Genomic DNA, 15,044 nt, shown 5'->3' with positions numbered 1-15,044 from the left:
GGGGGTGGGGAGAGAGAGACCCTGGGAACGAGGTTTTGTTTCTCGTTCCCAGAAGCCCGTTGGTCAAAGAAAGCTACACAAACAGTACCATACATAACGTACTAACCAAATCAAAATGGCGGCTGTTTTTGTTTCTAATCGCCTTCTTTACGCTGTTCCGTTAACGATCCAGAAGAGCCAAATTTCCACAATCTTCCTCAAAAGTTCTCTTGTAAGATGGATGTCCTCGAGGTAACAGATATTTTTTTCGTCGCTGAGTAGAGGCTGGGCTGCTTTCGGGTATGCTTGCAGACAGGCTCATGTCAATTAACTCCCTATGTACAGATACAATTATTAGCCAAACTAATCAAGGAGAGAATTTCTCATCCTTCCGTTAAATTAGAAGATGTTTCTCCTAACTGGAGAATCAGTGAGTGATACTCGTAAATGTTGTGGACTAAAGGGTCTATTATATTTTATTGTGCTTGCTTTAAAGTAGGTGTACATGTGTTTACTCTGGTTTACTGTCCAATTAAAATTACGCAGTGGCTGAATAGCGGACTTCAGTTTGCTATTCGTACGGGAGTCCACAATTTTCGTAAAATTTCTATGTAATAACTTATTTTTCTCGATCCAAAATATCATATGTAGGTTGAGATAATGTGAGATACAGTAATAATTTGCCTTGTCTCTGTATACTACGGGAGCAACTCATTTCGCCGACACTTAGAATTTTCTGAGTTGAACTCACGGAACTGTCACACAACCTTACGTTAAAAGACAGACTTTTACAGAAATAAAGGAAGGTGGAACATTCGGGAAAAGAATTCCTGACAACTTTTATACAAAAATATTGTCTATTTAGTTTTGTAAAAATATTGTCTATTTACTTGCCTGGAAAACAAGACTCTCGTACAAATTATTTGCAGTCGCAATTTGTACAGGACATTTTGCTGTTAAAACATACGTGATTTTTCTAAGTTAAAGCTGTAAGGTTGTGTGACAGTTCCGTGAGTTCAACTCAGAAAATTCTAAGTTTTGCGAAATGAGTCGCTCCCGTAGTATAGAGACAAGGCAAATTATTTTGAATCAAATCAACCGAGCTCAATAGAATTGCTTACTGTACATCTCAACCTACATATGATATTTTGGATCGAGAAAAATAAGTTATTACATAGAAATTCTATGAAAATTGTGGACTCCCGTACGAATAGCAAACTGAAGTCTGCGTACGGGTGCCGTACGAATAGCCACTTCGATAAAATTAATATGATTTTACATAATTATTGTTGTGACATTTAATGTGTTATTTATTTTATAGCAGCTCTGTCGGACCAAAGATTTACACCAAAACTGGAGATAAAGGTGAATAATGTAAAGGCTTTCTGAATCATCTTTCGGGATAAAAGGAGCAGAGATGGTGCAGTCTTGAGAGTGCTGGCCTCCCACCATTGGGGTTTGTGGTATTGAAGTATTGGCCAAATTTTCTTGTGGTATTTTGGTAAATTTAAACTTGAATTTTGGTATCTTCCAAACTTACAGGATGCGTTTTCTTTGTGTTTTGGTTGACAATAGTCAGTTAAAAAAGTATCCTTCACTTTTTCCGACCATTTTTTGGAAGAAACCTGAAGCACCCTTTTTAACTCGATAAGAGTTGTATTGGGTGAAGTCAATTCACTCCTTCCCTCCTTCACTCGTTTCCTGTTGAACATATGCATGCAATGCGTGTAAGTGTTTTAAGAGCAAGTGTTTTAAGGCCTCTAGAGATTTAGACCTGTTCTCTGACTACCTACATTTCTTGTTTAATTACATAAAATTAACATGCTTAATTACTAACCGAAATATTGTATTAATGTCAGTTTTCTTGAAATACCATATTTATTTGGCTATAAGCGAGACCCTGAACTTTTGGTTTTTAGAACCAGTTAGAAGAAAATAAACCCAAAACACTTGGCTATAAGCCAACACCCAATTTTTCATCAAGCTATAAAACAATCCACGCGCAGTGAATTAACATATTTGTTAAATCACAACTAAAAAACTTAAGAAAGCAAGGGCTGAGGAGAGTGCTTTTAACTGCCCTATTGGTGGCCAAGTAACAGAAACTTCTATCTTTTTCCACATGGACACGAACATGAAAGGCTTAGAAATCGCTCTATCACTTCAAATGTGTGAGTTCTTGAACTATTTAGCATAACTTTCTTTTGTTTTTTGGTGCAGGTTATCTGCCAGTGCGGGTAATCTGCTAAATCGTTTTTCTCATTTTGGCAAAAATCGACCAGTGTGGGTAATCTGCCATGCGGGTAAACTGCCGGAAATTACGGTAGTTGAAAAAACAACAAATCACTGATGATAGATGAATTTATTAAATAGAACCATACATACGCGTGACAAAAAATTCACCTGAGGTCAGAATCCCATCTCAAACAATCACAGGTTCTTCCAAAAGCTACTCGTTTTCAAACAACTAAACCTTCAAATTGAAAGTTGTTGCTGAGGTACAGACTGTCAGAACAACTGCAAAATCACCAGAGAATACAGGATGATTCAGTGAATCTTCAGATTGTCGCAATTTGCCAAGTTGCCAGTGAACAGATCAAGCAGATCAAGCAAGTGAACTTTAGATGTCATCAAAACGAAACACGATGTGCTGTTACCGGTATTTGTAGAGTATCTTGAATCCAATCAAACTCTTCTGAAGTGGTTTCTTTCAGAAAAGAAGTTGTGGTATAATTATAAGTTTTCGGTTGTGAACAAAAATATTACATCCAGCCGATTAGTGTCAGATCGTGTTACAATGTTTTAATTCCAAGCCATTGGGAACGACCGCTTCTGATTGGCCAGTTTCTGGTGTCGCCACAAGACAACACAAAGGTCAATTCCTGCTTCTCTTCAAGAGTCACGTTAGCAATGATTCTAAACTTTAAGTGTCATGGTCAGTAAAAATCAAAGAAATTTTGGCCACAGTCCAAAAACTCATACTTTGTCAGTTTGAAGACCTAGGTATGTAACTGAAAGATATGAAGTTAGTTTTTCGAAAAATATTCAATTTTACGGCAGAAAACCACGAATAACTGTCATCGTACCGCAAGCTCAAATTTCACGTCTCGACAATCCGAAATTTCACTCTTTTCAGCTTCTTGCTACCCAGACGTTTCAACCACTGTAAATCTTTCCTTACTTTAGTTGCATAGATTGACTCTTCCTTCATTGAAATATAGTTAGTATTTTTATCTCTGATTATTTCTGAGCCAGCTGAGCCTCGATTAAGTAGACACATTTTTCTCATTTAGGAAAAAGGCTAAAATAATCCAAATTCAGTGAGGAAAAAAGCTGACCGGTAGTGCTTCAAATCTTCTGATATTTTAGCCAAGGAGAGTCCAGTCGTTGAATTTTAGGTTTATGGTTTCAAAAGTGTGGGATCTAGTAGCAGTTTTGAACAAAGGTCGATCAAAGGTCGACAAAATTACAATTCCATGCCTTTGAAAAGAAAAACTGAAACATGTGACACGAAACACGCAATAGAGTAATTTATATATTTTTTGGGCAAAGACAACACGGTAAAATTAGATTTGGAGTTTTATACGTTTGAGACGTTAGAAAAATAGTATTTATCCTAAAGATTGCCTACAACAGAAGAAATACCAAAAATAACAGCACTTGAACTCTCCCTGATGTGAGTCACGCACAAGCGACTTCACCTTGGAGCCACGAATGACAAAAATATTTTCCATTGATTCAAAGTAAGTCATATTCTGAAGTAAGAAAAATCTATTTTCTTTAAACTTTGCCCACAAGTATTTCTTAACTAGAAAACGAAACCGCTTTCATTTTCGCAAATATTGTAAGATATATTTTTTTTAAGAATTTTATTCAATTGGACCACGATTGGCCTATTTTTAGCAATGGCGACAAGTGAAAATAGGAAAAATGATCGAGTCACCGCTTCAAAAATTTATGCTCCAATTTTAGGAATTGTCTTAACACTCCTGGACCAAATTGGACCTTTATCTGTATTAAGCACACAATTTTGGTTCGTTTAAAAGAAACTGACAATACAAAATATTTTTGATTTGAAGCCGTCTACTTGGCCATTGACGCCAACGGCTCAAAAATAATTGCACATTTTCAACGGGTCAATGCGCAAAAGTCCAACAACTTCCGCATAATATTTGTTTCCATACCAACTAAAAAGAAGTCAAAGAGTATGGAAATGGGAAAATATGTTGTCGTTTAAGCGAGCTTTTTGTGCAACCAGGCGGCAACTTGGCTTATGTTGCGAACATGTTTTGTTTACATTGCAACAGCGCAGTTGCGCACGCGAAACGTGAGATTTGAAAGACATTGAAGTCGGTTTGACAGTTAATGAAAACTGCTTTTTTGATGGTTAACAGTAAAAATTACCACTTTTTGACGTTTAACGGTTAAGTTTTAGCCGTTTCACGGCTGACAGTTAACTCCTTTGAGACCCTCAATTAACTGCAACCTCAGCCGCGACCCCTATAATTTATGATCTTTTCTTGATGTTTGATGTCACCTGGTAGTGCGTCGCAATGTATCAGACCTTGTCACGTTCTATCTGTACTCTGCCTTGCGCATGATAAAATGTTGACCCAATTTTAGAGTTCTAAAATAACAATTTAATAATTTTATTCTCAAAAATTAACAATAACAGGCAACCAATCCAAGAAAATGTTGAAATCCTCCAAAATTAGCTTACCCTATTACATGAAATTTTCGCGACATGTTAATTTCGCGATTTTGAGGTGCACATATTTCGCGACACTTAATTTTCGCGATTTTGCAAAAAATTTTGTATTTTGAATCACTATTATTTCGCGTTTTTGAGTGAGACATAATTTACATTTACTTGGCAATATATATTTTAACATGCCTTTGAATTATATCAAACGACTTCATCGAAGAAACAATAACGTTAAAATTAACAAAAACGCAGGGGGGACTTAATTTCGGCAAAAGCAACAACAGAGCAGTTCTCACAATGTCTACAAGTGAGTCAATTGACGACAACATCCATTTACATTGATTACTGACATATGCGAGTCACTTAATATTCGCGTCATTTTATGTTCGCGACACTTAATGTTCGCGTCACTTTAATTTCGCGTTTTTTTTTGGAATCGCGAAATTCGCGAAATTTAAGTGTCGCGAAAATTTCATGTAATAAGGTTAGCTACTTTCTTATTTTTACGTGATGCGTGATTTAACTCAAAAATTCAACGTGATGCGTGATTGGTACCCCCCTTTGCCACCCTGTATAAACATTCTGCAAAAGGAATCCATTTTTTTGTGTCACCTGCTTTTGTCTCTAATACATATCTTGATTTTACAAGACGTATAAAAGGTGCGAAAATTGGTGTGTTTTCCTCTAATTTGGTTTTCCATATGTGATACCGCGCTAGCAGCAAAACATAGTTTAATTGAAGCGCATATTTTGAATGAGGGTTAGCCTCAGGCCCAATGCTGTTGTATTCAATAAAGTGAATTTGCCTGTTATCGAGAGGTTTTCCTGAAGCCAGTCAGTCACTCTTTTCCAAAAGGAGGATGTAACGCTACACGACCAAACATTCTATTAGCTTTACAGTGATATATACTTTTCTAAGGTTTTATAAAAAGAAACGCGTGTATGAACGATTTTCCGGAAGACACCCCTGAAGGTCTACAGTAACCTTAAACCAAATGGCTTTTTAGGAGCCACCACTAAAATTAAAGGTAATGACCAAGAATAAATTACAAACGCCTGTTATCATTTGTTGACAATCACTCCGCCTGTAGATGAATATTTCATTCAAATTCAACGCTTTTCTAGTACCATTTTTCGGTGGAAAGAACTCGGCTATAAGCCGAACCCCAATTTCGTTGAGTTTTGACCAGTTCTCAGTAAGATTTGGTGAAAAAAATTGCTTGACTTATTTATAGCCAATGATATTATTATTATTTTTCTTAACCTTCAAATAACAAAAAGGAAAAATAAAAAGAAAGAAATCAATTTGCAACGGATGGGGAACTCTATCTCTTGGCCTTTCAGTCTGCCCCCGATCAGTATTTGATGACAATCAAAGTGAAGTGAACTAAAGTGTGGAAAGTTTAACATCATTATATTTTGTATTACCAAACCTTTATTTGTCAGTTTTTTTTAATTCTTGTTTCATAATAACTTTTCCGAGTTTAGTGGCTTATAGCCACTTTGATTTTTCTAACATTTAACTCTACATTTTTACTGTTTTAACAACCAGTTTAATTTTTTTTAATTGTTTCCACAGTCCTGCCGCTCATTTTGCCTCTTTTTTTTGCCCCTGTACATGTCCATTCTCATCCCCAGAGCCCCTTGTTCTCTTAGCTGGTAGAACCTGGGGCACAAGGAACAGGTGGCCTGGGAACACATGATTTGAATGGCTAGATTTTAAACAAATGAAATTTAAATCTAGCATATCAAAACAATTTTATAATGAAATTAAACGCTAAAATATTGTTAAAACAACAAAACAACCATTTTAAAACCCCTTTGTTGTAGAGGAATATAAAATGGTTGATCTGATTGGCTATATTTAAATTCTCTTTGTTAAAAGTCTAGCCAATCAAATCATGTGCCCCCAGAGTAACTTGTTTCTTGGCCCAAGGTTCTGCCAGCTAAGAGGGACAAGCGGCTATGGGGACGAGAATGGTATGTGTGCTAACCAGTTGCTCTTGTCATACCTCATTACTTATTGTTACCTCTCACTAATAGTTGTAAAATTATGATGGCTAAGGTATAACAACTCAAGTAAAAATGTGCATATTTAACAGGATATACAAGTACATATGGTGGAGAGCGCCGATCAAAAACTGATTCGCTGTTTGAAGCACTTGGTGCTTCTGATGAACTATCATCTATTATTGGGTAATTTAATAATAGCTGTATACTATACTATATATATACTACGAATGTACTATATACAATTTATGTACATTTACTGACAACATTGTACAAAATGGCTAAATGAAATACATGTTAAATTGTTTTTGTTTATGTTTAATGATTTCTTTGTTAATGAAATGGAACTACTAATCACCCGAGAATAAGTAAAGTTATGTTATGTTATGAGGCCACATGGCTTAGTAGTTAATCTTTGTCCTGTAATGCCGCTCTAAGTCCTTAACAGGTGTGAAACAAGGAGGGGGAAGGGGAGGCAAAAAAACATGAGAGGAAGGGGTTGATAAGCAAGTTCTCCCAAGGCCTCTAGTTGGATTAATTAGTTCTTGGCAATCTGCTATGTCTGTTTAGCAGAAAAGAAAGCTTACCAAACAAGACACTTTCACAGTAGTTGCTAACATAATTGTGAAGAGGAAAATAAAAGGATCTTCATTAAACAGGTTTGCTGTCACCCTTGCATCAATAAGTCCTATAAGGCAATGTGGAATGCCACCTTGTAAAGCCACTTTAAATTGGTGGTTCCTATCAGCAAAACAAAAGTTAGCTAGAATATTAATTACTAGGAATCCTCACAGCCCTGCTACCTGATCAACTGACCAATTATTTGTAAACAATACTGCAGAGTGTTACTCAGGAAGAAAAGATGTAAATCAACTGCCAGCAGTCAAAGTGGATCAAGTGTTCCCATGAATAACAAAATATTGAACTCATAAGTTTCATTTCATTCACAACTCAGTTTAAAACTGAAAGTTGATTTGACCGATTTCTGGCTTCACACAACAGACACATGAGAATTTGAAAAATGTTGCTAATTGTTAATAAATATTATAACTGGGTCACCTTTATTTGTTTGTCTTTATCACTGGCCTTTTTTAACATCTTCAGTGCACCAAAACTCTTGTCTTTGTTTTGGTATTTATAAAAGTGATGAAAAAAGCAATTGCCAAAAATGCCATGTGTCATCAGGCATTTGATGTAACTCAAGTGCCCAAATTGTATAAGTTTGTGCTTTCAGTGCCTATCAAGAGAAGCCAGACACTTATCCAGTCTGCTAAAAACAAATATTAAGTTTGGTTTGAATAATTATCTGTTTAGCGGAAGAATATCAGTAGAATATTGACACAAAGAATAAAAGTAAATTTCCATGTAATGAATTTAGCTCTTATGTACATCATTAATATTAGACCATATTCGTATTCTCAGTATTGGACTGGAACTAGCTTACAATGGAGGCTGATGCAGGGGAATATCATTAAAAGGAGCTTCATGTCATTTGCATTTGAAACTATTACCCGCATTAGCCTCCATTGCAAGCTAGTTCCAGTCCAGTACCAAGGCGGAATATGAATGTTAATTCAAAAATCTGGAACATTTTGTTCGACTGCAGTTGAAGTATATGAACTTTTGCTAAAGATTGTAGTTCTGTATGCTTATACATGTATGCCCCAGTTGAGTATATTTTGTAATTCCATCTATAGATTTGTTTGTTTTTTAATTTTGTTTTTTTGTTTTGTTTTATGCCCTTTTTTCTACACAGAGTAGCATGTGAACTCTGTGAAGAGGCAGGACATAAAGATGTTGTGCAGAAACTTGAAGAGGTACTTTCCTTACATGGCTGATGTGTTCCACTCAAAAAAGATGATTTAACAAGCCATTTCTCATAGAAGCACATCGGTGTTACTGGAATAGTAATGAGGATTGAAATGCACCAGTAGCAGTGAACCAACATGCTACAAATAGCCCGGCAATATCAATCAAAGAAAATCAATCATTGACTGCAATCAGTATAATCAATAGTTATCAATAATAATCCATTGATTATAATTGATTGGTTCAACCAATCAATAAAAATCAATACTCACTCACCAAATCGTCTTAATTGCTATTGATTATTATTGTTTTTCATAGATAATCAGTAACTGATTATGCATCATAAATTACCGGCTTATTTACTCCCCAGGGGGGGTACTCTGACTTGTAAATGACAGGGATGATCAAATGAAGGCAAAACTTAGGACCCAAAAAAATCCCTAAGTCTTCCGACATAACCCAAAAAAATCCCTGAACCAAAAATAACCCCCCAAAAAATCCCTTTTCAAATTACCTTTAAATTGTCAGGAAGGGGCAATAACGCTCGAGTTTGATTATTTGTCATACCATAATACGCCAAGGCCCCGCCAAGGCACTTTAGTTAGTTTTTAATACCCCAAAAAATCCCCTATTTGAATCAAGTCACCAAAAAAATACTTGCCAAATCTTTCAACCCCAAAAAATCCCGGAATCCAAAATTTCAAACCCAAAAAAATTCTATGATCATCCCCATCATTTACAAGCTGGAGTACCCCCCTGGGATTTACTCATCCAAGGTGATTCGATTGAACACGTTTTTCCTTGCATTCCCACCAGGACTGGAGAAAGTAGAAATTAACAGTTAATAACATGTTCTTGTTTCGAGTCAATCAAACGTTTTAGTAAGCTTTTAATAGTAAACTTTAGTAAAAATGCTACAATATGAAACATTTGATTTGTAATAACATGAAGCTCTCAGCTAATAAAGTTTACTGAATGGTTTGTTAATTCATACGGTGCATTTTATTGAAAATAAATAACAAATTTCATAATCGATAAAAATCACTATTAATCAATAGTAATCAATTATAATCAATAAAAATCGATACTTACTCAACTTTTAGGCATTGATTTTTATTGATTTCCAATACTAATCAATTAATTGTTATTGATTATTATTAATTATATTGGTTATTGATTTTCATTTATTGATATTGCCGAGAAATAGCGACACACAAACAAATTTACCTCATCTCCTGATGACAACTAGCAGTACAGTAGTCCAAATGTTGCGATCAACACCTCAAAGCAATTCCATTGTGAGTCAAACAAATAAATGTTCATCTTTCGTAGCACAGTTGAAGTTTCAAAGCTCTTAAATGTCACAGATGTTGATACAGCTGAAGCCAATTCTCAGTACAGTTTATTGGTTTGAATGACTTTGTTTTTTTAAACTTCCACAGGTTCAGTGCATCCTTCAAGATGTTGGCTCAAATATTGCAACACCACGGCAGTCATCACCTGATAGGAATATAAGTGAGAAAGGCATTTTCTGTACTATTTTTAGGTATAGGTATTATATTGTTTATTTTAAATGAGGTCAACTACTGGTGTACTTGATATAAATTGTTTTTTTTAGATGTGATTATTGTCAGGCAGTGTGAGCACAGTAGAACTGTGTGGAACTTTTTATATTACACTGATTTTTACTTGGGCTTAAGATATAGAACTACATTTTATTTTATTGAAATAAGGTCTTTTTAAATTCAGCTTGCAAACACATATGGATTTCCAGCTGTTGTTTTATGGCTTGAGACAACAACCAGTACTGGCCGTCTGTGTTTGCAGGCTACTTTTTATTTTATTTTGTAATTGTTTCAATTTTTTTATTTTACATGTATATATGTGCATCATTTTTCAAAGTCAATTTAAACTGATCAATTCACAGGTCTGTTGAGCAAGTCTCTTATGTTGCAAGAAAGAGCAGAAAGAAATTAAAGCTCTTTCTAAAACTAATAAACATACTTTTTTGCCTTGGATTTTCAGGAAAAACTGAGTTTAACCCAGAGAATGTAACAACATTAGAAGACTGGATTGATACTTATCATAATCAACTTCCTCCGCTAAGAAACTTTATTTTACCAGTGAGTATTGAAGAGGAATTATACTGACATTGTACTGTTATTGTTTGAGGTCTACATTTCACAGCATTTTATTAAACAACTATGTACATATATGTTAGAGAAAAAAAACTGTAAATAAATTATATTATAAATGTGTGATAACGTTAATTAAGGAAATGTCATCGGGCCAAGCTTATCCTGGTTTCTGTAGTATTAAGTGACTAGGAGTCAGGGGCGGATCCAGGATTTTTCAAAGGGGGTGGCTGTTTACCAATATTTTTGTTTACTATCTTGTTTAAGCCCCAAGTTTTTTATGGAAGTGGGGGAGGGGGTATCAGGCTTTTAGACAGGATATTGAAAGTGAGAGTCCAAATTATTTCGGGCCTGAGACCCATATTTCACGGGGCAGTAGGCTCCTTCCCCCTAGGGGGGTCTGGGGGCATGCCCTCTCAGAAAATTTTGAAAAGTTGAAGCCTCTTAGACATGATTTCTGCGATTCTGAGCAGCTTTAAACATCTTTCAATAAAGTTATAAAACCACTGTTTTTCCTTAATAATTTGGCAAAACTATTCTTTCCTTAACTTACCTTGAGTTATATTTGGGACAGAAACTCTAGTTCTCATGAACAGTGATTGAAATTTGAAGTTGACAAACCACGAACTTACACGAAAGAACAGATATGCGTTGTTTTGCTCTCCCACGTGCGTGGAAATTTTTAGCCCGTGGCAAAGTGGTCTGGGAACATTTTGGTAAGTCAATGTTCTTAGAACAGCGGCTTTGCTTGAGAAATCGCTTCGATGTGAAAAAAAAAACGGTAAGAAAACCCGCTAAAAAGATTAATATGGAGAAGAAAATCATGCAAGGCTAAAACAACTCTTGAAACCTTAAAGGAATGTAATTTTTTAAAATTATACAGACATGTTTTGTTACATTAAGCACAGAAGTTCGTCAAACACGCTGTCGAAAATCTCCTATTTGGGAAAAGTGGCCGTCCTTTACTTTGAACGGCCGCCTGGCTAAGGAAGGTGGATGTTGACAAATATGTCAAATTTACTAAAGCTAAAAATATATTAATACTTTTTTCACCTTACCCAGTGTCATTGTCCTTATTTTCTATTTTAATGTGTTTATTTTCATTTTTCTGGTGGATCAAGGGGGGTGGCTAGCCACCCAATCCACCCCCCTGGATCCGCCCCTGAGGAGTCTTTCTACTCCCCCCTGGATAGGATGTTAGTCCATCGTAGGGGTAACCCCAGTATTAAATTTGCCAGTGCCTATTTATACTCCTGGGTGGAGAGAGGCACTATGAGAGTAAAGTGTCTTGCCCAAGAACACAACTCAGTGCCCTGGTCAGGGCTCAAACCCGGACCACTCTATCCAGAGTCCAGCACACTAACCATTAGGCCACTGTGCCTCTCGAATAATAACAAATGTATTCCTTAATGTCTTTCAGTCAGGTGGGAAAAGTAGTGCAATGCTGCATGTAGCAAGATCAGTTTGTCGTCGAGCTGAAAGAAGGTGAGCTGTAATAACATTTTTGTAATATTCAAAGGTATTCAAGCAAACACCTTTTGACATAAAAGCTCTAATACACCTATAGCTACTTGAAAGGTTGTTTTGTAAAGAATAGAAACCTTCTTACCTTATCACGAGTTTAACCTAAGTTGAACTTGTTGTCACAAATTTAACATAGATTAAACTTGGTGGGGGAGGGGGGTACTCCCGTATAAAAATGGCAGGTTGTTTATAATGCTTTTTACAAGGTAAATTTGTCAACTGGTACAATGTATGGTGCTTAAATCTAAGACGACTGCTGTAAGATTTATTGTGGTACCTTATATAGGGTATCAAGGTAAAAAGTTGTTGTCTTTTAGTTTGTTGTTTAAGAATTATTATTACCTCCCAGGGGTATAAAGGTTGTAAAAACTGACCTGATAAGGGGTCAGTTCCACCCAACAAAATCTCTTTCTGAGTTTCTTGATCTGTGAAGCATTTGTCCAACATCAAATTTATTTAAATATGTGTTGACTGAACTTGAAGGGGTTATTTTCAAAATTTCCAATGAGAACCCCTGTCATTTTTTCAGGGGAGTCTTCCTAGGAGTTTAATTTGTAGCCCAAAGAATGGTGTATAGCATTTCTTGTTCTGACATTTAACATCACATCTTTAGCCCTTCAACCCTCCCCTATGGAATGAAAAAGCGTTGCAGCATCCCCATTGTTATGGAGTTTTTATTTGAGGGTCATAAAATTTTGTTGTATTTGTTGTGTCCAAACTGAGAAATATTAAATACTTGAGAAGATAGGAATGAGATTGAAATTGAAATCCCCGCAATCCAAGCCAAATCTGTTGCTGATGAGCAAGCAAGTAACTGTGTGCTGTTTGTTGTTTAGAGTAGTACCTCTGGTGGAGAGCCAAAGTGTAGATCCAGAAGTTGGAATGTTCCTAAACAGGTAATAATGAACTCACTCAGGCCCCATCTACACTGACCCGGGTAAATTTGAAAACGCATCTTTTTTTACCCGGATAGGCCAACCGTCCACACTGAAACGGCGTTTTTGGTCACCGAAATCGGTACTTTTCAAAAACGCTCTCCAAACTGGGTATCGTTTTCAAATTTACCCGGGTTAATGTGGACGTAAAACATTTAACGCGGCGTTTTCAATTTTTTTCCGTTTTCAAATTTACCTGGGTCGGTGTGGACGGGGCTTCATGCTGCTTGTTGGCTCAACTAAGTCATATGACCATTTGTGATTTTGTTCACTTTTCCGACAAATCCTTGTCAATTCCATGTTTGGTTATTTAGAGTTAGAAGGTGTTTTAATTAAATTTGGTGCTATTAAGTACATGTACTATTCTTTCTTTGTCCTTTTCTCTCTTCAAGGTTGAGTGATTTTCTCTTCACTACAGCACGCTTTGTCGCCAAGATGGAAGGAAAATCTGAAAAAGTATATCATCGAATTAAAAGATGAAAAACGAAGTGAATATTTCAAATCGCTTGCTATAGTGCACTGTTGGGGCCTATCAAAGCCGGGATCAAAGGAATAAAGAATGCTAAGAGCTATTAAGTTAATTCCTCGACCACCATGGCTGAAATAGAACATAATATATATTTTATAGTTTGTTACTCAAGCAGTGAAGTGAATCTACGAAGGATTATTATTTTGAAGGAATTCAAGATCATTCACCAAGGAAATCATTAACATACTTGTTTAAAGACTCGACGCGAAATGGGACTTTAACATGGATGGTAGACATACTAAAGGGCGGATATTTTATGACAATTTATAAGAAAGCGGTCTCGCCACGAGATCAATTAGATCAAGAGATCATCGTTATAAAGGCCGGAAGTCAGGCCCCCGCCTTTTAACTTTTAAGCACTTTTCACAAAGAATTTTGAACATAACATGAATAAACATCTATAAATGTATCAGAGGTGTGCAGGTGGTTCCGGTATAAGCCTGATTTCCAAATGATTTCGACCCCTCCGAACTCCACCTCCTACTTCCATCCGGTCCTAATCCACCAATGCATATAAGTTGGACCCCTGTTGTGGAATTAAACCTCCAGTCTGCAAGAAAAACTGAGACAGGGACCTTAAACTTTGTTCACAATTTTAATGGGATAATCAAATTGCTGTACACTTTGGTAAATTATTGTTTGTTTTAATGATAAAGAATAAAACTTGAAATCTTTTTTGCAACATGGAAACCGCGAAAACGTGTTGTTTCTTGTTTATTGTATTTCGGGAAATCATTTTTTTTTTTAACTGCGAATTAAAATATTCTCATTAGAAACGGGAATGCCTGGTATATTTTTATTCGGCCATCCACAGCAACTGTGTTCATCAGGAATTGTTAGCTGTTCACAGTTTTCACACTTTTTCTTTGCCCTGGTTTCCACAAGTTACCGAGCAAGTACGTCGCACAAAAAATGTACCAAATTGACAATGTTCAGATACCCTGGGTTCCAGAGCGTTTTTTTTTTTTTGCGGCGACAAAGAGCGGCGAAGCCGCGATCGTCGAGAGGTTGGCGAAGCCGCCGCGATCAGCCGCCACTCTCTCGACGATCGCGGCTTCGCCGCTCTTTGTCGCCGCTAAAAAACCCTCTGGAACCCAGGGTAATGTTCAAAGCGCTTGCACAGCAAACGTTCCATCCTGATTCGCTTCACATCTTTTTCGCAGTTTGATTTGAATTTAAAACAAAAGCGGGTGGCTAGTTTCCGAAACCGCGAAGGCGAACCTTTTCATATCAGATAAAGGATAATTGTTTTTGTAGAACAAAGCCGACAAGAGCTGGTTACTGTTTTATTATACAGGCAAGCTTGGAAAAAAAATCAAGTTTGAGTAAGTTATTTTTGACACAAGTTGGCGCAAGACAAGATGATAAGTAGTTGAGCAATGAGCTAAGTACGAACGAGCGGAGTAAAAGAGAGAGTG

General features: G+C 36.4%; 1 protein-coding gene across 2 annotated transcripts; it reads left to right on the top strand.

Moving 5' to 3' along the window:
• Positions 1–43: 43 nt before the first annotated feature.
• Positions 44–14,035, top strand: LOC144647346 (corrinoid adenosyltransferase MMAB-like). 2 transcript variants are annotated; one of them, XM_078507143.1, is made up of 9 exons: positions 44–231; positions 1,301–1,344; positions 6,787–6,880; positions 8,451–8,511; positions 9,946–10,018; positions 10,529–10,626; positions 12,059–12,123; positions 12,999–13,058; positions 13,490–14,035. In XM_078507143.1, exons 1-9 carry the CDS (start codon positions 116–118, stop codon positions 13,575–13,577), a joined length of 699 nt encoding a protein of 232 aa, XP_078363269.1. In that variant the 5' UTR covers positions 44–115; the 3' UTR covers positions 13,578–14,035. The 2 variants fall into 2 exon arrangements, with proteins under 2 accessions (XP_078363269.1, XP_078363270.1); XM_078507144.1 differs by having other exon boundaries at positions 60–231; positions 1,304–1,344.
• The last annotated feature ends 1,009 nt before the right edge of the window (positions 14,036–15,044 follow it).

The sequence above is a fragment of the Oculina patagonica genome, chromosome 3 (assembly GCF_052425735.1).
Source record: "Oculina patagonica isolate OP01 chromosome 3, crgOcupat, whole genome shotgun sequence".
In the NCBI taxonomy this organism is placed as follows: Eukaryota; Metazoa; Cnidaria; class Anthozoa; order Scleractinia; family Oculinidae; genus Oculina; species Oculina patagonica.
Note: the sequence above shows the minus strand (reverse complement) of the source record. Positions and strands in the feature narration are given on the sequence as shown.

Bases quoted from the DNA above. Each gene is read 5' to 3' on its own strand.
- LOC144647346 (XM_078507143.1), top strand. From the start codon at position 116: ATGGCGGCTGTTTTTGTTTCTAATCGCCTTCTTTACGCTGTTCCGTTA. The intron at 10,019-10,528 runs GTGAGAAAGGCA...TTGGATTTTCAG, and splicing joins ATCACCTGATAGGAATATAA to GAAAAACTGAGTTTAACCCA. The intron at 12,124-12,998 runs GTGAGCTGTAAT...TTTGTTGTTTAG, and splicing joins TGTCGTCGAGCTGAAAGAAG to AGTAGTACCTCTGGTGGAGA.